The sequence below is a fragment of the Equus przewalskii genome, chromosome 13 (assembly GCF_037783145.1).
Source record: "Equus przewalskii isolate Varuska chromosome 13, EquPr2, whole genome shotgun sequence".
Taxonomy (NCBI): domain Eukaryota; kingdom Metazoa; phylum Chordata; class Mammalia; order Perissodactyla; family Equidae; genus Equus; species Equus przewalskii.
Window position 1 is genome coordinate 42,778,795 of NC_091843.1, and position 23,235 is coordinate 42,802,029.

General features: G+C 38.5%; 1 protein-coding gene across 4 annotated transcripts in view; it reads left to right on the forward strand.

Moving 5' to 3' along the window:
• Positions 1-4,086: 4,086 nt before the first annotated feature.
• Positions 4,087-23,235, forward strand: part of FNIP1 (folliculin interacting protein 1) — a 130,010-nt gene continuing 110,861 nt past the window's right edge. Inside the window, exon 1 of one of the 4 annotated variants that reach the window (XM_008528731.2) lies at positions 4,087-4,569. In XM_008528731.2, coding sequence (XP_008526953.2) covers positions 4,478-4,569 — 92 coding nt within the window. In that variant the 5' untranslated portion in view covers positions 4,087-4,477. The remainder of the gene's footprint in view (positions 4,570-23,235) is intronic. The other 3 variants (XM_008528732.2, XM_070571201.1, XM_070571203.1) reach the window with 3 other exon arrangements.

Sequence of the window (23,235 nt, forward strand, 5' to 3'; positions counted from 1 at the left end):
AAAAACCTAGGAGTCAACCTGGTTTTTTTTGCCTTCACTCCTATTAGAAGTCCTGTTAGCTATATCTCCAAAATAACCCCAGTCAGCCACCATCAGCTCTCGCCTAAAATACATGGTCACCTCCTATATGGTTCTTTGCTTCCATTCTCATTCATTTATAATCCCTTCTCCACAGAGCAGCCAGAGTAATCTGCTAAAGTCATAAATTGGATCATGTCCCTTTCCTGTTTTAAACTCTTGCAATAGCTCCCATCAAATTTAATCTAATCTCCTTCCAATGACTTACAAGGTCCTACATAATCTCACCCCTTATTTCTTTCTACCCACATTGCAAACATCTTCCCCCTCCGAGAGTGTACTCAGCTACTCTGGCCTTCTTTTTCTTCTTCCATTTTTTTTTTTTTAATGTTGCAGCTTTTTTTTTTTTTTTTTAAAGATTTTTATTTTTCCTTTTTCTCCCCAAAGCTCCCCAGTACATAGTTGTGTATTTTTAGTTGTGGGGCCTTCTAGTTGTGGCATGTGGGATGCCACCTCAGCATGGCCTCATGAGCAGGGCCATGTCCGTGCCCAGGATCTGAACCGGTGAAACCCTGGGCCACCCCAGCAGAGCACGCAAACTTAACCACTCAGCCATGGGGCCGGCCCCTGGCCTTCTTTTTCTTCTTCAAATAGGTCAAACCCATTGCCACCTGGGAGCCTTTGTACTTTTTCTTCTCTCTGCCAGAGTGTTCTTCACTACTTTCTTCCCATGGCTGGTTCCTCTTCATTCTTTAGACCTCAGTTCACATCCCACATTTTTGGAGAGGCCTTACCTCACCACCCTGTCTAAATTTGGCCCCCTCCTGTTGCTTGCTATCAACTCTTTCTTTTGCTATCTGCTAGCACAACTTGCAAACTTGTTTATTTTGCCTCTTCCCACTAACAACTAAGTTCCCAAGAGTAGGGACTCTCTTGTTTAGCACCATATCCTCAGTGCCCTAGAACACAGTCTCAGACTTTGGAGGGACTCAGGAAATATTTGTTGAATAAATGAATGTTGTTTATGTTTTCTGGTGCCTAAAACCACTGACATTCTCTTACTGTATAGCAGTAAATTATTAGTTGCTTTAAGAGTTTTTAAAAACTGAGGTACCCTGAGTCCATCTGTGTTATTCAAACCGTTTTACTTGATCATCTTGATTCTGAATGTCTTGTTCTGAGATGTTATCAATGAGAATTTAATTTGTTTCAGGAGAATTTAGCACAATTGAAGCCATGCTTAGTAGCATCGTGGTTTAAGGAGCAAGATTCCAGTTTTATTGCCACCATTTCCTATATATGGTAACCAGAATGAGTGCCCCTGTGTTCTACGTTATTGGAAGCAGGTGGACAGAGACCCATAGGCCGTTGGGGTTTTGGGGACACTGAACCTTCTACTCCTGAGTGAAAGTACAGGCTAAGATGTCTAATCTTTCTAACCCAACAGTTCCACATTCATATAACATTAATGAATAGCTAACAGTTATTTTCTCTTTCACATTTCCTCTTTGCTGACTCCCTAAACTTAAAGAGGCTACTTTAAGACACCTCAGCCTCTTTATAGGAAGAGGTAGTGTTAAGTAAATGGGAAAAAAAAGATAATATACACCTTTACTGAACTTGGAAATATTTTCAATTTAACTTCCATAATTAAGTATAGTTAAATGTCCTCTTTTATGACAAACTTCTACCATTTCAGTGCTCTCTGATTATGTAATTTATTATGCTGCAACATAAAGGAAATGTGATGAATAATGGAAGTAAATTTACTTTTTTCTGTACCTTTCAAGTATAAGACTAAATGAGACTACAGAAATGAAGTTATTACATGATAAGAGAATACTAAAACAAAGTATCTCTTATGCAAGCAGGACTGTTCTTTCCCTTACTATTAATATCTATAATTATCCATGAAGTAACTTTTTCCCAAGATGAAAGCACACAAGGTTATTGTATTTAGAAACTACCTTCTGGGGGCCCTGAAACTACTCTTCTCTGTGCCAGCCATGGACCAGCCATGAGTCCTCAGTGTCTTTGGTCCTATACAGACAGGGTTGAGCCTGTTTCCACTTGCACTCATTTGGTGTAACTTGCTATTATAAATACAAAACAAAACTTCCCCAAATGATTGATTCATTAATTGACTTATAGGATGCACATTTTCTCATTTTTAAAAAGTTGCATTGATTTCACTTTTTGGTTTACAAAAATTTCATTCCGTGTTCACATTTTGTGTGAGAAAAATATGCATAGCTCATTTTGACTTATTAAAATCTTTCAGTGTTTGGTACCAGAGTCCAGAGGATTATCTTAAGTTTATAGGTGATATAGTCCTGCTATTTTGAGCCTATATTGCCTAGTAACTTCTGGAGCTTGGGCAATATACAGAGGAACTTTGAATGAATCTTAACCTGAGCACCTCAAATGTCACCTCCTCAGAGAGACCTTCCCACTCTATTTCATAGCTTTCATAGTTTCATAGTTCTCATACAGAATACTAGTCTGAAATTACCTTGTTTACTTATTTACTGTCTCCTCATAAAGTTAGCTTTCTTTTTTGTTTACTTTGGATACTCAGTGCCTAGACCAAGGGCACTTAAACATTAGTGAAATGAATAATTTATTGTCTATAAATAGTGCTTTAAAAAATCTTGTAAACATTGAAACTCAACATGACCACTGAAATTCTCAAATATATATTCTGCCTATTACTTTCTTTTCTTTTTTCTATATAAAAATAATTTGAGGGGCTGGCCCCGTGGCCGAGTGGTTAAGTTCGCGCGCTCCGCTGCAGGCAGCCCAGTGTTTCGTTGGTTCGAATCCTGGGCGCGGACGTGGCACTGCTCGTCAGACCACGCTGAGGCAGCGTCCCACATGCCACAACTAGAAGAACCCACAACGAAGAATACACAACTATGTACCGGGGGGCTTTGGGGAGAAAAAGGAAAAAATAAAATCTTTTAAAAAAAAAATTTGATTTGTATGCCTAGTTAAATAAAATTCTCAAAAAAAGTATTTTTATCTAACCTTCCAACCACATACCAGTCATTTCCCGACATCCATATTTGTCAGAGAGTTGCATCCCATGGTACAAAATTTCTCATCCCGTAGGGGGAGTGGGTGAATGAGTAAGGGTGCTGAAAATTTGTAAGACCAATTTGATCTGAACCCTGAAAAATGTTGGCTCCTTGGGTTTAATAAGACTATAAGGTCATTTATGAAGAATGTTTTTCTTCTTTTTTTGGGGGGGGGGGGGATCAGCCCTGAGCTAACATCTGCCAATCCTCCTTTCTGCTGAGGAAGACTGGCCCGGAGCTAACATCCGTGCCCATCTTCCTCTACTTTCTATGTGGGACACCTGCCATGGCGTGGCTTGATGAGCGGTGCCATGTCCCCACTAGGGATGCCAACCGGGGACCCCAGGCCGTCAAAGTGGAACGTGCGCACTTAATTCGCTGTGCCACCGGGCCAGCACCTATTTTTCTTCTTTGGAAAGCGGTTTTCCTCCTCTGAAGCCCATTTGTTTAGAATTCCACAGTTCCTCTCTCCCTCCATACCTAGACATTAAGACTGAGCCTAAATCCTGAGCATCCATCGCCAGCTCTTCCAAGGAGCTAATTTCTGGTGTCAGGGTTTGAGGAGCTAATCGCAAACTCTGAGGGCAGCTGCTCGCAGTCCCGGCCGAGGCCGTCTCTGCTAGGAGCCATGGTTGTGGCGAGCGTCTCGGCAGGGTCCTCCACCAGACCCCGAGAGCCAGACCCGCGCTGTCAAGCTCTGAGCCCAGACCTCTCACGGCCCCGCGCGGGCGGGCCTCTGGCCCCGGGCTCGAAGTCCAGCCTGTGCCGCGGCCTCACGGGTACGCTCCGGCGCCTTCTCTGCTCAGGGGGCAGCCAGACTAGCCAAGCGCCGGATAGAGGTGCGAAGCCACAGAGGCTAAGGAAGGGACTGCGGGGGAGGGTCGGCTGCCAGTGGGGCTCTAAACATCGCTCTGTTGTGGGTGCGGGGAGCCGAAGGCTTCTGCACTCTCAAGTCCCTGGCGTCGTGCCCGCGCCACCCCGCCCTAGCCTCAGATAGCAGCTGACAGCGTCGCGGAGAAGGACCGGACCTGGGCGCGTTTCTCCTTCACTTCCCCGGCCCCGCTCTCGCTCCCCGCCCCTCCTTTCCGCGCACGCCCCGCCCCGTGAGCTGCCACGTGAGGGAATCCTCTCGCCAGCCTATGGGCGCCAGCTCCGCCCCACGCCCCCGCCTTGCCCCTGCTCCTCGCACCGCCACGTGATGCGGCTCACCGCCAGCCAATGGACGCCGCCCTTGCCTCGCGCCCCGCCCCGCGCGCCGTGGCCGTTTGAAGTGACTAATTTCTGTCATATGACTGAGGCGCCCATGGGGGTGGCGGGGCGGCTGTAGGAGCGGGGGCCTAGCAAGCGCCCTGAGGAGCGACCCCGGCCTGGCCGTGGCCAGCATGGCCCCTACGCTGTTCCAGAAGCTCTTCAGCAAGAGGAGCGGGCTGGGCACATCCGGTCGGGACGCGCGGGACCCGGATTGCGCGTTCAGGTAGGGCGCTTCGGGGCGGGGGGCGCCAAGTCGGTGGCCTTGTGGGCTCCGAGCTTCGGAAGAGCTGGGGCCTTCGGTGTTCACACCCGTGCGGCGGTGCCGCGCGGGGACCTGGACCCCTGGCCCGCGGGCGGGAGGGGACGGGCAGCTGCGGACCTGCGCTGGAGGGTTGGAGCGAGGTCCTCTCCCCACCCCCTACTCCCGCCGGCGCCCCTTCCCCCTCTTCGGGGTCGGTTTGTTTACGTCCTGCTCGGCAGCCACGCGCAGCTCTGCCCCTCGGGACCGAGCCCCGCGGCCTGAGCGTAGGGTCCACACGCCTTCCTGACGGCGAGTGTAGTTGGGCGCGGGCTGGATTGGATCTCTGCCGCCGTCCTCCGGGTGGAGAAGTTCTCCCCTCCTCCCTGCGACCAGTCGCCCTCTGGGTGCTCCATTCCAGCTTGGCTGGAGGTGAGGAGAGAGCTGCACGTTTTGGCCAACCTTCTGAGTGTAGAGAAGGCTGGAGGAGCGAGTAGGCAAGGTGCCGTTTTAAGGTTTCTTGGAAACTAAAATTGGAGGTGTGCAGTTACCGGACCGAACGGCCTTACTGTTATCGAAGGAGAAATGTGAAACCTAAGAGGTTATGGTTACTACCGACAGTGAAGCAGGACCGAACCAAATGAAGCATGGCCATAGAATTGACAGTAGAATCATCCCCGTATAACCGTTGCTAAAAAGGAATCTTTAAATATTGAAAACGACAGCAAAATATTTTGTAGTATTACAGGCTATTTAATTTTTGGTTGCAGTACCTGTTGCTGGTAGAAAAACTTTAAAATGGTAAGGCAATGTAAATCTGAATTCAAGGTAAAATTTAGTCGCCAAACTGCATTTGAAGAAGAGATTATGTCTTCCAAACAGTCTTAGTACTTGTTACGGTGTGGAAACTTGTAAATATAACTAGGCTAGATGTCAAATATCACTCAAACCTGGTAGGATAGCAAAGAGCCCAGTAGTACATTAGTAGTAGGAAAAAATGAGAATCTCTTAAATTTTGCAACAGAAGTGTGAAATGAGTGTACCACCTTGGTTTAAAAGGTTTTGGTGTTCTTAAAATTATTCACGCTCTCTCACTAATGCAGATCACATTAGTAAACATTCAGTAATACATGTGGAATTGAAGTATTAAATGGAAAGAAATTTAACTGACTTTTAGAGGAAGAAAAATCTCAGTTTTGAACATCTTGGAAAAGTGCTTAATAAAAGACAGTTTTCTAGGTTTTCGTCTTTTCCACTGGAAAATAAATGTCTTGCCATGCTTATCTAATGATTTTCTTTGAACAGTTCCTTAGTGTTTTTCTTTTGAAAAATGAAAGTGCAGTCTAGATAAAACCACATTGAACCATTCAGTTAATTAAGAGTCAGTAGAAAGCAAGTTCAGGAGGGATATTAAAAAGGTGGCTTTCAAGTAGGCTTTCTATTTCTGGGCAAAGATTGACTCTGGGGTACTCCAGTTTCCAAGGGTCTCAAGTCACTCGTGAAAAAAACGTTTTCACGTTTGTTTTTTAAAAATGTAAAGTTTACTATACAGTTGTGTAATACTTCTTTAGAGTTGCCAAAGCACTTTCTCATTAGTTATCTCATGTGGTATTTCACAACAACCTTGTGAGATAGGGCAAGTAGCACTGTAACTAGATGATCTTTTTTCCAGTGGAAGTAAAGATTATGTGTGAGCCCATTAACTGCGGTACACTATAGAAGTGATTGCTTTAAAAATAAAGCGTGTTCAAATGTGCGTATGAGAAAATGAAAGCTGGTTAATGTCACACAGCTAGTAACTTGCAGATCTGATTAACCCGGATCTTTTTTTAAACCACTTCACTGAGCTATAATTTACATACAATAAAATTGAGCCATTTTAAGTGCACAGTTGTCTGAATTTTATGTGTATTCAGTCGTGTACCCACCACCCCAGTGAAGTTTTAGAAACTTTCATCACCCAAAAAGTTCCCTTGTGCCCTTTTGCAGTCAGTCCTTAACCCCTCCTTACCAAGGGCAATCACTGAACTGCTTTTTGTCTAATGATAGCAGTTTTAACTTTTCTAGAATTTCATATAAATGTAATCATACTGTTTATAGTCTCTTGTGTCGGGCTTATTTTAGCTCAGAGTGATGATTTGGAGATTCCATCCATGTGGTTGTATTTATCAGAAGGTCCTTCCATTTTACTGCTAAGTAGTATTCAGTTGTACAGGTATACTGTAATTTGTTTATCCATTCACCAGTTGGCAGACATTGGTTTGTTTCCAGAGTTGGGTTGTAATGAACAATGCTGCTGTAAACATTTGTGTACAAATCTTTGTGTGGACATATGGTTTTGTTTCTTTTCAGTGTATACCTAGAAGTGGGATTGCTGGGGCAAATACTAAGTGTATGCTTAACTTTAAAAAAAATAGCCGAACTTTTCCAAAGTAATTGTACCATTTTGTATTCCTACCAGCAGTGTATGAAGGTTATGGTCGCTCTACATCCTCTCCAATACTTGATATTGTTCGTCTGTTCTTTTTTAGTTAAAAGTTTTTTGTATTGGTGGAATATAAACAAGTACTGGGACAAAGAAAACAGTTCAGGGGTTACCAGGGGAAGGGGGTGGGAGGGACATAGGGGGTGAAGGGGAGCACTTATGTGATGACAGTCAAGAAATAATGGACAACTGAAATCTCACATTGATATGAACTATTACGAACTCAATTAAAAAAAAGTATTGTAATAAACACATAATATAAAACTTACTAGCTTAACCATTGTTGAATCTTTGATAATAGCCGTTCTAGTGGGTACAGTGGTATCTTGTTGTGCTTTTAATTTTCATTTCCCAAATAACAAATGATGTTCAGCATCTTTTTCTGTAACTCAGGTTTTTGAGTGGACTAAAATTTAATGTTCATTCTAGTATACCATGTTTTCCTTTCTAGGTTCCTTTTTTGGTTTTGTTTTGTTTTAGTCAGCTTAAGTTGTTAAATCGGGCTTGGACACAGTTAGCCTTTGGCAACTAAGTGTAGCTCAGCCTCTAAGAGTCAGTTCCTAGAGTAAGCAGTATACAGGACCCAGTGCGAAAAGCCACAGTAGAGCTCTAGGATAGGAGAGGCTTGTGATAAAGAAGCCTTAGGAGCCTTTCAGTATTCGTCTTTTATAGTTAGCTCATTGGAAAAGGTGGTTGTGTCTGATGTGTAATGAATGTATAGCTAGGAACAGGCCTGTTAAGATTTGTAGAATTAAGCAGATTCCTAGGAGGGAGCCAAAGTTTCATTACAGGGAGTATCACAGGGAGGGAGATCATTTCAGTCATTTATAGAATTAAAATAATCACTTGTTTTCATCTTCTGAAGAATTTGAGAGAGAAGGTGCTTTCTAGGAGAAGACACTGCTTTATGTTTTCTCCATCAGGCCACCTTCCAGTGGAATTAAGAATTAAGTGTAAGTCCAGTAACTGCAGTACATATAAAATGATTGCTTTAAAAATAAAATTCTTGAAAAAAATGTCTAATTTAGTGAAGAAGGTTATTTCAGAGTTAAATGTAGGATATAATTCGTGTTTTGTTCAAAAACAATTTCTATATTTTTGTTTTGTTTCCACTGCATGAGCATTTGCTGTCTGTAGCAGGAATTCTTGACTTGTTAAAACAACCTGTTAATTGGTCTTTTCCATCACTCGCCTTTCTCCAAACTACTCTCAACACTTCATCCTTTGAAAAAGTGTAAATTCTCATTATGATCAGCAGGCAAAATGGTATAGAATTTTAGGTCTCCATTACAGAATTATTTTAAGGATTCAAAGAGATAAGTCGTGTAATGTACTTAATGCAGTGCTTAGCACATGGCTTTCAGGAACCAGAAGTCATTGTTGCTATGATGATCTCATGCTTATGTGTTAAACCATTCAGTGTAGGCACGAACTCCTTAAAGTGGCCCTGTGTGGTGTGGTTTTTGTAAGGTCTCTAGCCTTGACCATTTTTTTTCCCCATAAGGTAATTTTTTAAACATAGCCATTATTCTACTGTTATATTTAACAGAATTAATAGAAATTCCTTAATATAGTTTATTTTTAGTCTATATTCAGATTTTCTCAGTTGTCTCAAGATGTCTTTTTTCCAGTAGGTTTGTTTGAATCAGAATCTTAAGAGTCTGCATATTCCATTTGCAGTTATGTCACTTAAGTAATTTTTATTCTTTATTCTTAAGTAACAGCCTTCTCCCCTTTTAAAAATATGATTTGTTGTTGAAATTGGGTCATTTTTCCTATAAAATCTCCCCCATTCTCTGTTTTGCTGTTTGCTTCCTTATAGTTTCCTTTAATTCACTGGTTCCCAGCAGTTTGTGTTTACAAGCCCCCTCCAGGTGATTCTGATGCTCAAGTTTGAGAACCATTCATGTAACTTATTCTCTATTTTCTGAAAACTGGTAGTTAGATACTTTATTAGATGGAGGTTCAGTCTTTTTTTTTTTTTTTAATAAAAATATATCACAGATGTTGCTGTGTACTTCCTGTCCATCAGAGTTGCATAATGTCTGGTTGTCCTACTTTTAGTGATGCTAAGATTGATTAGTGATTTCAGGTGGTATCAGCCTTATTCTTCCATTATAAAATTCCCCTTTCGTTAATGCTCTTAGCATCTTTTGTTGATTATTGCCTGAATCTACTATCTTGTTAGGGGTTGTGAAATGGTGATATCCTGATTCATTCTTTCTCCATTTGTTTCCTGGAAGAACTTTTTCTTACCGCCTATTTGGTTACTCTTTGCTACAGGAAAGGCAGCATAAAAGTTTTGGTTGTTTCATTTTATCATTTTTCAGAATAATTTATGAGTTGTTCAATGAAGTTTTTTTTTTTTTTTTTTTTTGAGGAAGTTTAGCCCTGAGCTAACTGCTGCCAATCCTCCTCTTTTTGCTGAGGAAGACTGCTCCTGAGCTAACATCCATGCCCATCTTCCTCTACTTTGTATGTGGGATGCCTACCACAGCATGGCTTGTCAAACGGTGCCGTGTCCGTACCTAGGATCCAAACCAGCAAACCCCGGGCCGCCGAAGCAGAACGTGCACACTTAACCGCTGTGCCACTGGGCCAGCCCCAGGTTTTTGTTTTAATTATAAATTTTAATATCATCATGAGCTCTTGGATTTTAATGTGTTTTAATCTATATTTGGTCAGTGGAAGACTTTTCAAGTTGACTTCTTTGTCCTTTTGACATGATCTCATTAGTCTTTGATAACTTCTTGCTTTCTTTTGACCTTGTCTTAATCCTCTTTCCCTCTTCTCTGATTTTATCACCTTGGACTTTTTAGGTTTTGGGATGTGCCATGCTGTGCTCTTCCCTGTTCTTGGCATAGTCTTCTATACCTTTCAGTTTAGCTTTTTGTAATGATCATCTGAGCTTATCCTAATTATCTTTCCTCCAGGAAGCCTTTTGTGATTTCTCCTAGACCTAGTTAGGTTTCATTGTAATTATCTTCCATAGCTTACTGCATTTCCTTCTGTGACATCTGTCACAGTTGTCATTATTTGTCCACATCTCTCTTCTTTGCTTGTTTGAGAGCTCTTTTCAACTTCAAGGTGTATTTTGGAGTTAGAACCATATGGAGCCACCTGATGGGTTGTGAGTGGAGAACAGATACCTAGGTTCTTGGCTGGAGCAGCTAGGTAGACACCATTTTTTGAAGGAGACAATGTAATGTTGTGGAGGCCTGTCTTGAACACTCTATCCAAAGTAGCAGACCTCTCCCCTATTCTCTGTTAGAGCACACTGTTGATATCCTTCATACTTCTTTTTTTTTTTTTTAATTAATGTTATGATAGATTACAACCTTGTGAGATTTCAGTTGTACATTTTTGTTAGTCATGTTGTGGGTACACCACTTCCCCCTTTGTGCCTTCCCCCCACCCCCCCTTTTCCCTTCCTTCATACTTCTTTTTACAACTTAGCATCTGTCTCCCTCAAGTTCACGTTGTTGTGCCAGTGTACAGCACAGTGCCTGAGCATATGCTTAGAAAATATTTGTAGAATGAATATATGAAATAATTTTAAGGGCAGAGGGAGAGTCAAAAGTTCTGTTTTGGACGTTTTGTCTAGTTTTAATTGCCAGTGACATACCCACAGAGTTGTCCATTTGACAGTTTAATAAAGTAAATCTGGAGTTCACAGTAGAGGTTGGGACTGGAGATAAGAATTTGGGCTTATGGTCAATTTTAAAACTAAGGGAGTGGATGAAATCGTCTAGGAAAAGCGTGTAGATAAAGAATTGGAAAGAACAGGGCTTTGTGCTGAGGAAATGTAAAATGTACAGATGTGGGAGAGGAAAGTGTACAAACAGAACTGCAAAAGAGAGAAGGGGAAAGCCAAGGGTGTGTGGTGGTAGAAAAGCCCAGAAAAGAAAGTGTTTCAGAAATGTTGGAGTGATAAACTGTTTTATATGCTGGTTACTGATAGCTCTTCTGAGATGAGAACCAGAAAAGTATCTACTGGATTTGTCAAGTTTGAGATAATTGGTGACCTTAATTTTTTTTTTTTTTTTTGAGCGGGGTATCTTTGTGGGAGAAAGTAGGATAGATGTGGAGTAAATATGAGAGGCAAGGAAATGGTTTTATTGCTAAAGCTTTCTGTTTTTGTAGAAGAAACAATGTGTAGTGCTGAGTTATTTTTTTCACTTTTAGTATTCTGATTTTATGTCACATTTTGGGCTTCTGCATTCTTAAAAGCTAGCTTCTTAATATTGTCAATATTTGTAAGAACCACATTTCAGAAGTTTTGTTTTCTCAGTGTGACTTTTAAAGATTTGCTGCCTTCACAAAGGTTTTTATTATTTTTAAAATACTCCTCCATAAATTTACCTTTTAATCTTACATTAGAAATAGTAGTGGGGGGGCTGGCCCCGTGGCCGAGTGGTTAAGTTCGTGCGCTCCGCTGCAGGCGGCCCAGTGTTTCGTTGGTTCGAATCCTGGGTGCGGACATGGCACTCCGCATCAAACCACGCTGAGGCAGCGTCCCACATGCCACAACTAGAAGGGCACACAATGAAGAATATATAACTATGTACTGTGGGGCTTTGGGGAGAAAAAGGAAAAAAATAAAATCTTTAAAAAAAAAAGAAATAGTAGGGACCAGCCCCATGGCTGAGTGGTTAAGTTTGCCCACTCCGCTGTGGTTAAGTTTCACCAATTCGAACCCTGGGCATGAACATGGCACTGCTCATCAAGCCAACGCTGAGGCAGCATCCCACATGCTACAACTAGAAGGACCTACAACTAAAAAAATATACAAAACTATATACCGGAAGGCTTGGGGAAGAAAAAGGGAAAAAATAAAATCCTTAAAAAAAAAAAAGAAATAGTAGAAAGTTATAATATTCTTTACAGATAATTCTTTACAGAGCATCATGTCTTTCTTATTAAAGTGGGAAGCTGAGAATTTTAAGTAATCACATGTTAATGTTCTGTGGTATCAATATTTGGTCAGTAAGAGTCTAATTTTGCAGTAATAAATGCAAGTATTATATTGTATTGTTAATTTGATTTTCTTTTCTATCTTTGAGTAGTAGTATTAGATTTATTTTTTTAGACCCATGTTTATTAAAAGAAAATAAGTTAGTGAAAAATATAACTTCAATATTCAGTTTATAAAACTTGGACTTCATTTCTTACTAATATAATAATTATTGTCTTAAATCCTACTGAGTTTAAATTATCTTTTAGGAAAGACTTGTTTAAAACACTCCCTACATAAAACATAACATAATCTCCTTTTCTTAAAGGAGTCCTAAACCATCCTCACACAATCTTCTGTTCCTGTTCCTGGCACCACCATTCTCTTAGTTACCAAGTTGAAAATCAGAAAATCATCTTTTACTCCTTCCGTCTCTGGTTGCCACATTCAGTCATTTGTTAAGTCCTGTTGATTCAGATTCTGCAGTGTCTTAGTTCTTTTCCATTTATCTCATTTAGACCTTTAACACTTTTCGTAAAAGTTTGCTATAACTTTCCCACTTCATGTGTGCTCCCCTCTACACCATTCTTCTAAATTGATTTTCTTAGACATAATTCTGAGCAAATCACTCAGAAATCTCCATTGACTCCCTACTCCTTAATAGGGGATTGCTCTGTGCCGCACACTGTTTTAAGTGCTTTACACATATTCATTTAATTCTCATGATAGCTTTATAAAGTGGATCTGATTATCCCTGTTTTATAGACGAGGGAATGGAGACACAGAGAAGTTAAGAACCTTGCCCCAGGTCACACAGTTAGTGAGTGATGAAATTAAGATATAAACTCAGACATTCGAGTTCCAGAGCCTTTGTGTTTAACAAAGTCCAAACTCTTCAACTTGGCATATCAGCCTCTAGAATTGTATCTTGCTGTGATGGACTTGAGTTCAGATCCACTTCAAGAGTTTCTGTATATATATAACCTTGCGAAGCAGTAGCATGTTGTTATTAAAGGCGGGGTGTGTGTGTGTGCATGTCTGAGTTGGGGAGTGGATGCTGGAGAGATAGTCCTAGTGTCCATTGCACCTACCATCTTAGAATTGTTTTGAAGATTAAATGGCATGGCAATCTCTCAAATGTTAGAATTACTTCCCACATCTCCTCACCCCTCAGTTTACCCTTTCCAGTCTTCTTTCTCATTTTTCCTCTAGCTTTGGGTTCTGAATCAGACTACTTAATATTTCCTGAGAATAATCTGGTTTGCACACTATTTGGAATAACACAGCTACAACACATCTTTCTTTCAAGCTCCAATAGAACCCATGTTTTTCCTGTATTCCTGCATCATGGCAATTTATTTTCTTGTGTTGTTGTTGCTTATTTGTGTATCTATATCCTTTACTGGATGGCAAGTTCCATGAAGGTACAACCTTTGTCTGACTTGTGTAGTGCTATATTCCTGCTGCTTGGCTCACAGAACACATTAAATAAATATTTGGTGAATGAACAAGTGAATAAAAATAGTCACTGAGTTGAGGAAATTTTGATTTGTTTAACAAAGATGCTTCTGTTTTGGGTTATTTGCCCAAAGTTGTTATTCACTCTGAGTAATTTAAGCAGGTTTTTCTTTGACATCAATGTTTACTAATTTAAAGGAAAATTTCATTGCTATTTTGATTTTTTTAAGATGGCAAGGATGGTCTGATTTTCTAGAAATGGGATAGATCTTGCATTTATATCCCTTGTAACACCTCTTACTTTCCCTTCTTACCGCTTATCACATTCAGAATTTGTGTGTGTGTGTGTACACACAGATGCCTTCCCTGACACAGTCAGTATTTGCTGAATGGGTAAAAGAATGAATAAATGAACTAATATACTCCTTTCGGTAGTAGGAGTTTATTTCAAGAACACAAGAGGTTTTGAGGTACCATGAGATTCCTTTTCCTTCCGTTTGAGCATACTGAGTCCTTGGACCCTCTAAGATTGTCAAGCAGACCTTATCGGGAACTGGAGCAACAATTTAACCTAGTTCTTTGGGGACACATTCAGAGCTCTAGAGGTCTGCATCCTTGTACTCACACTGCCTAATATAGAGTATCTCTTGACATAACAGCATTTTATCCCAAGTCACCCCAGAGGTGGTTCGGCATTGTCATATACTTTTCAGTTCTCCCTAGCTAATCCTAATGGTTAGAGCGGCAGAATTGGTTTCAAGAATGTGTGGGATAATGAGCCATTCCTGTTTATACAGTTATGATCCCATTTGTAGGACGAAGCTGGCAGGCTCTTTACAACTTTTTGGCCTGCTTTCCCACTCTGTTGTGGTCTGTTACATAATTTAAAGATTTCCACTTATGTCAAGAAACTACAGATCGTGAAGTTAGTGAGAAGGTGAATAAAGTGGAGTCGTGATATGACTTCCACAAACAGGGATTTTGTGTTAATTTTGGTTAATTCCTAGTTACTTTAGAATATAAAACATACATTGTACATTTCTAGAATGCATAAATATAGCAGAAATTATTTGTGAATAACTTAAATGTCTTAAATTTGTACCAAAGAAATGCCTGGACGCATTTTAAACATTAGATCGTAAAACCCCATGTTAATGCACCAGCTATGACATGACTGGCTCCTAGACCCTTGGAACCCCTGACTGGCTACCTAGGCAAGCTCATTACTTGTGATAATCTGACTCTAAATTTTACATATTGAATTTTTTGCCCATAGCCCAACAGCATTATGGCTGGAATTTATCATAGTAAATTCCTCAAACCCAATCCTGATCCTTGAGGCAACTACTTTTTCAATTATTTTGCTGTTTGAGTATTTGCTTTTGTATTTCTACATAATACAAATGTACTGTTTTTAAAAAAAATTTATTCATCTTGGACATTCTCTGTTTCCTGTGTTGGTAAAGATTTAGTTCTCAAACATGCACATATATACACATACTTATATCCTTCCCTTTCCCCTTCATTCTTCCAATATTATAGTTTTTGGTTAATTTAAATGACCAAGGTTAACTGTATTATTATAATATTAATATTCACTACTGAGCTAAGTATATTTTATGTTTTCTTGTACTTTTTACTTTTTTTGGAGTTAATTGCCCTTTTTTTTGCTTCTGTTCGTTTTCTTTGAAATTTTTGGTATTTCTGCATCCTTCAACAGCTCCATAAAATACCCCTCAAACAACTTATCTCTTAATTAAACCTATCAGATACTTGATTAGTTCATATTTTTTCCTCCTGGATATGTCCTTCTTGGAGCCCTCTGCCCTTCTCCTGCTCTAGTTTGGACTGCTTGCCCCTAGGTCTGCTCCACAGCATCATCATGAGGCTTCTTTTGCCTTCCTCCTGGAAATTCCTTTAACATTTTTTTTTGTTAGGATCTCCTGTCAACTGGCTTCGTCGACTTCTTCCTCTTTGGATTATTCCCTTATTTTGGTGGTGCATAACGCTCCAGGAGCGTCCTGAGAATGAGTGCATGGAGATAAATTTTTCGAGATTTTGCAAATCCGAAAATGTCTTTATTCTATTTTTATGTTTGATTTGAAGTCTGGTAGGTAAAGAATTCTATGTTGAGAATCATTTTAACTCAGAAATTTGAAGGCATTGCTCCATTGTCTTCTGACTTTCAGTATTGCTTACTGTGAAGGCCAAAGCCATAACTTTCAGCTGTCAAGGAGCTTTTGGAGTTTTCTCTATTTTATTCCTGAAATTTCATGGTAATATACCTTTGTTTTTTAAAAATTCATTTCCTGTTGGTGCGCCTTTCATTCTGGAGACATTTTAGTTCCGGGGAATTTTCTTACATGGTTTCCTCACTTCTGTTTGAAACTTTTACTAGTAAAGTCCTCTGGGGGAGATTTCTGTACTGATCCGTCAAATTTCTTGTTTTTCTCTCCCAATTTCTGTCTTCATATCTTTCCACCCTACTTCTGGGAGATTTCTTCAACATTATTTTTGGATGAATTTTTATCTCTGTTTTTATTTCAGCTATCATATTTTTAATTTCCAGGAGTTTATTATTCTTTTTCATAATCTCCTGTTTTCAGCCCTCTGTCTCAACCGTTTTCACTGAAGTTCGTAAAGACCTTGAGGCTGGTGCTTCTTTGACAGTTTCCCAAGAGAATGAACATCTGTTCTGTACAAGGGGTAGGACTAGGAGGATGGAGAAGGCCAGCTTCACGTCCTGTGAAGGATATGCTTTTTGTTCCTGTGTATACTTTTTAATACCTCATAGAATTATACTTGGTTCTCTGTTCTGCATTTACTTTATAAAACTTAAGCTAACATCATGTAATCTGTGCAACAGCATATAAAGTGAATATTGTAGAGGTGATTGCTTTGACATGCGGCTACAAGATCTTTTAGGCACAGAAAGAATTCAGAGGGGATGTGATTAGCAAATTCAACTGACAGTTGTCAGAGAAACAGCAGGAGGCTCCAAACATTTTATAACAGTTGAATTTTTCTTTAATTTATCCCACTGCTCTGTCATCTTATTCCTCCGCTTTTTGAAGTACAATTTATTGAAGTATAACACATATACAGAAAAGTGTGCAGGTCATAAAATGTACAACTCAGTAAACTTCCTCAAAGTGAATACGCTTATGTGACTAGCACGCAGATGCAGAAACAGAATGTTAGCAGTTTCCTAGAAGCCTGCCTGCTTCCCCCTTCTAGTCATCCTCTGTCACCTCTGTGCAGGTTAACCACTATCCTGACTTAATAACACTGTAGTTTTGTCTCTTTATATAAATAGAATCATATTGTATTCACATACTCTTGTGTCTGGCTTGTTTTGTTCAATGTATTTCAGATTTATCCATTTTGTTGCATGTAGCATTAGTAGTTGCTGTGTAGTATTTCATTGTGTGAATATGCAATAATTTATTCATTCTTTTATTGATACAGAATTATTTCCAACCAAAGAGTTGATTCTAATTCTTGACTATTAAGAATAATGCTACTATGAATATTCTTACATATGTCTTTTAGTGAACAGATGCTGAATACTTTAAACTGATAATTTCACTTTAGCATTCGCATGTTTGGAGTATGCATTACGTGACAGTTCCCAAGACACACAGATTGCATTCCTGAATATGTTATGTAATACAAGTTGCACATGTCAAACTGCATATTTAGCCCTAATGTAATTATGCAATATAGTTATCCTCTAACATGTAGAGGATATAGATGAAACCAGACCTTTCCATGTAAAATATGTAAAAGTAGACACCAGTGATATCAATTTTGCTGTGATTGCAGTAAGCAGTACAGTTCTGCACATATACCATTTTAAAAGCAGTATGTCAAACTTTCTGGATACAGAGGTGAATAAGACAGCTGCCAAGAAACTCACAGCCTAATAGATAATGTATGATGTGAACATACCTATTTTATGTTGTGCTGCAGTCATTTAAGTGCCATAGAGAATGTTTGAAGTACTATAGTAGGTAGAAGCAGGATAGATTTTGTTTAGCCAGAGGAAGGACGGTTGGAATTTAGATAGATAGATAGGATTCCAGGTAGTGGGAACAACATGAGCAGAGTCTCAAGGGGGAAGACCACAAGTATATTCAAGGAACTTTGAGGAATACAGGTTTACTTGACCATATGGTTTGTGAAAGGTGAGTTAGGTCTAGATAGTGTAGAATGCAATACCAAGAAATTTTTGTGAACAGTGGATGATCCCTGGAAATTTGAGGAGTGATGTTGATGTTTGAATACTAAAGTGGTTCTGTGTACCACAACCATAGCTATGATCTTCAGTTTTAGAAGCATTTCATAAAAATAAAAGGCTGTATCACCCCTTTCTTATGCCTGCATTCAGCCTGCTTTTTAAAAAAAAAAATTGCAGCTTCATTGAGATATAATTCACATACCATATAATTCACCCATTTAAAGTGTGTAATTTAGTTGTTTTTAGTTTATTCACAAAGTGGTGCAGCCATCACCACAATCAATTTTAGAACATTTTCATCATCCAAAAACAAACTTTGTACCCATTAGCAATAATTCCCAATTACCCCCACTGACTGCCACCTACTCTGTCCCAGCCGTAGACAACCACTAGTCTTACTTTCTGTCTCCGTAGATTTGCCTACTCTGGACATTTTATATAAATGGAATTATACAATATGTGGTCCCTTGTGGCTGTCTTCTTTCACTTAGCATAGTGTTTTCAAAGTTCATCCATGTTATATAACATGTATCAGTACTTCATTCCTTTTTATTGATGAATACTGTTTCGTTCCATGGATGTCCCACATTTTATTTACCCGTTCATCAGTTAATGGACATTTGGGTTGTTTCCGCTTTTTGGCTGGCTATTATGAATAATTCTGTGAACTTTTATATACAAGTTTTTGTGTGAACATATTTTCATTTCTCTTGGGTATGTGTTAGGAATGGAATTGCTGGGTCATATGGTAACTCAGTGTTTAAAATTTTGAAGAACTACTGTACTATTTTCCAAAGAATCCACTGACACATCTTTGTGATGTTGAGACAAAATAACTTTAAGCCTAGAATTCTGGTGAATTCTTCAGAATATCTAGGGAAACTTGTTTAAGAGTGAAGGCAACAAATATATATCCTTTAGACAAACAAAAGGTAAGGGAATACCACTAATAGAAAAATATTTGCAATACGAGAATAAATGGTAAAGAACAAGAAATAGACAGCAACGTAAACAGTACACATGAGTATATCTACACAGATGTTGGCAGTATAAAAACAACAAACATGTCAAAGACAGAGTTAAAATACTAGAAAATAGTGCCTTGTGAAGGAATAAGTGGTTGAGGTGGAGAGTGAAGTATAAGTAAACATTCTAAAGCTCTTTTCTTTTTTTGAGGATGGTAACAGTTCAGTGATAACTTAAAGTATAAAATATGCATATTAAAATTTCAAGGTTACGTGCTAAATGAATAGAAGTAGAGTATATAATTTCCAGATTAATAGAGGGAAAATGAGTATAGAAAGATAAAGAGAATGTAAGAAAAGGTAGGAAAATGAAGAGAAGTCATAGAACAAGTACAAAGCAACAGAATAAGGTAGTTGAAATAAATGCTAGCATATTATATGGATCACGTTAAGTGAAAGCAGACTAAATAATGCAGTTAAGACAAAAATTTGTTAGGCTGGAAAAAAATCCAGTCCAGCTGTATGCTGCTGTTTATAAAAAAATATATACTCAAGATATACAAATACAGAAAGATTAAAAGCAAAAGGATAAAAAAAGATATCTAGACAAATAACCAAAAGAAAGCTGATCCAGTCATAGCAAATAAAATAGACTTCAAGACACACAAATTACTAATGATAATAATGACAAAAGGTTAATTCATCAGGAAGGTACGATATATTTTGAAAATATGTAAAGCAGAAATTGCCAAGGAGAAATGGGCATATCTACTAATATAGCAGGTGATTTTTCACATACCTCTCCTAGTTACTGAAGGTCAGGTAGAAAAAAAAATAAAAATTTTTTAAACAAAATCAACATACTTATTTGATTTAATAGACATATATAGAAACCTGCACTTGGCAATTGGAGTAAACACATTCTTTTCTAACATTCATAGAACAGTTATGGAAAACCTTGTGAGTCAAAGGAGAAGAAATCGTGAATGGAGTTTAAAAATAACTAGAACTGAATTATAATAAGTGCCATATTACAAAACTTGGGATGTAGCTAAAACCTTGCAGTAAATTTGTAATGTTTACATAAGAGAAGAGGAAAGGTTCAAAGTTCAATGAGTTGAGTATTCTACTTAAGGAGTTAGAAATGGGAAAATAGAATAAACCTAAAGAAAATAGAAAGAAAGGAACAATAAAGCTAAGAGCCCAAATTAATGAAATAGGAAACAAATGTATAATGAGAGAATAAAGAACTGAAAGCTGGTTCTTTGAAGTAGGCAAACCTGGTAAAAATAATAAAAAGAAATGAGGCATAGATAAATAATACTAGGAATAAAAAATGGGACTGATCTACAGATGAGTAGAGATGAAAAAGATAAGAGAATGTTAGTAATTGTTACAGCAAAATATTTGTGCAGTGCTTATTATGTACCGGGCAGTATTTTAAGGACTTCAGATATATTAATTCATTTTTTCATCAGAACAACTCTACAAGGTAGGTAATATCATCCCTATTTTGTAGATGAGGAACTGAAGCACAAAGAGGTTAGATAACTTGCTCAAAGCCTAACAGGTAGCAGGAGGTGGAGCATTAAGAACCCAGATGCTGCAGCCTGATTGGTCTTGAATGTTAGCTTTGTGTTTGTTGGTGAGACCTGAGGCAAGTAATTAAATCTCTGTGCCTCAGTTTCATTATCTGTTAAATGTAAATAATACTTCACTGGTTCATTAGAAGGATTGAGTCAGTATATGTAAAGCACTTTCATCAGTATCTGGGACATTGAACTAAGTGTTAGTTATTGTTTTTATTATTTATTGAAGGAGAAAGACTACATGATTAGTCAATAGATACGGATTTACTTGAGAAAATTCGGCATCCATTTATGACAAAAACTCTTAGTAAACTAAGAATAGAAGGGAATTTTCCTAATCTGGATAATGTTTGGTAGATAAAGGGTATCTACCAAAACCCACAGCGAACATATTTGGGGAAAGAACAGTGCAAGCAGGTTGACATTAGTTTGGCAAAGGCCAAAAAGTTGGATAGTACCAAAAAGTAGCAAGAATATGGAGCAGTGAAAACTCTTAATAGTCCTTATGGGAATATAAATTGGTACAACCACTTTGGAAAGCAGTCTGGCTTTATTAAGTAAAACAGAAAATACTCATACCGTATGAGCCACTAGTTCCATTTTATGGCAGATTTGTTTACTTCTCAGAAAATTTTCATATGCTCTTTTGTATTTCAGAGCTCTTGTAGTCAGACAGGGCCATGTGACTGTTGTTGCTTATTGGCTGTAAATGCCATTTACTTGTCATTTCTGGGGTCAAGCTTGGAATGGATGACATGAGTTCTTCATGCTGTCATCTCTTGCTATGAAAGCAACCCATATCCCTAACTCTACCCTTTGGAAGGAAGCTGCCCTAGAGAGCAGCTGAGCTCACGGTGGACCTTAAAGCCAGAAAGAAATTTACTTATATGTTAAACTTAAATGTTAAACTCTACTGAGTTTGGGTTCTTTTCTGTCTCCTCCCTTCCCCCTTCTCTCTCTCCTCCTCCTTCCATTCCCCCTTCTTCCTCTCCTCCCTCTCACCCTCCATGGTTATATCCTAGCCTATGTTGACTAATGTACAGCCCTTGTACGTGTTCTAGTAGAGCAACTCATGCTTGTGTGACCAGGAGATATGTGTAAGAATTAATAGGAGCTGGAATGATAAAATTTCTGGACTGTAGTGTGGAGGCTGCAGAGTAGGAGGGAGAGTCATTGTTTCTAGAATCATGGACCTGTCAAGTGGCTCTGTAGTCGATAACCAACCCCCACTTCCCTCCACCCCCAGACAGTTTCTGATTGGGTTTCTGTCGCTATAGATGAATTTTGCCTATTCTAAAATTTCTTGTAAATGAAATCCTATGATATGTACTCTTTTGTATCTGGTTTCTTTCACTCAGCAGAATGTTTTTGAGATTCATCTGTGTTTCTGCTTGTTTCAGTAGTTCATTGCTTTTTATTGAAGACCAGTATTCCATGATATTGATATACAAAATTTTGTTTATTCATACGCCGGTTGATGGATATTTAGATTATTTCCATTTTGGGGACTCTTATGTATAAAGCTGCTATGAACATGTTTTCATTTCTGTTGGGTAGATACCTAGGAGTGGAATTGCTGGGTTGTATGCAAATATGTGTTTAACTTTATAAGAAACTGCCAAACTGGTTTCCAAAGTAGTTGCACCATTTTACTTTCTCACCAACGTTGTGTGATAACTCTGGTTATCACCAACACTTGGTATCAGTCTTTTTCATTTTAGCAATTCTAGTGGTTGTATAGTGGCATCTCATTGTAGTCTAATTTGCCTTTCCCTCATGCCTAGTGATGGTTGAGCATATTTTTTGTGCTTTTGGCTATGCATATATCTTCTTTTGTAAAGTGTCCAAGTATGTTGCCCATTTTAAAATTGGATTACTTGCTTCCTGTTGTGAGTTGTGAGACTTCTTTATTTATTCTGGATAAAAGATAATGCGTATTGCTAATTTTCTCTGGTTTGCCTCTACTTTTTAGTGGTATAGTTCAAAGATTAGAAGTCTTAAATTTGATGAAGTCTAGTTTATTGTACTTTTTAAATTTTGTTTTTTTGTGTGTTGTAAGAAATTTTTGCTTAAAGATCAGGAAGATTTTTTCATGTTTTAGAGATTTTATAATTTTTGAGCTTTTTAATTTAGATCTATGGCTCATTTTGAGTTAATTTTTGTATGTGGAGTGAGATGGGGTTGAGCTTTAATGTTTTCCATATGAATATCTAGTTTATCCAGCCCCATTTGTTGAGATGTGCTCTTTTGATTTTTGCTTAATTAGAATACATTAACATGTATCTCTCTCATATTGATGCATTCTAGTTCAGAGGGAATTTCCCAATGAACAATAATAAATGTTGTCCATCATATACTTGAGGTAGTGTAGTATAAGATTATGCATATTTTTGAAATGTAGAAAGAGAAGTTATGACACTTTATTCTAATAATCAGCAGAAAAACTCAATATCCTGTACATAATATGCTTAATAAATAAGAATGTTTGCTTTGGGACTTAGCTTTAGCTGCACATAAAATATTTTTATTCAGCTCTTCTAAGCAGTCTGTAGGGTGAAAAGCAATAGATGACTGCTTTTAGTAGAATCTCCAACCCCAAGAAATTTAGAATCCAGTGGCAGAGGTTCTGTATATATCTAAAAGGAGAGCACATATTTGGTAATATGTGAGAAAGGGAATGGCCTTTATTTCCTAATTTGGCAGTGGTTCTCAACCTGCTGTGTGCATGAGAGTCACCTATGAACCTCTTTAAAAGTCCTTTAGATTGCCCTAACTGCAATTAATTATCAATCTTCTAGGGAGGTATTTGGGCAGGTAAGTTTGTTTTGAAGCTCTCCAACATGATTTTGATGTACAGCCCCAGTTACCAATCACTGATTAATGGTCTCCATTTTTTCTCATTTGACCTCTCAATCATCTTTTGAGACAAGTAGTGTTAGGTTAGTTTCACACGTAAGGAA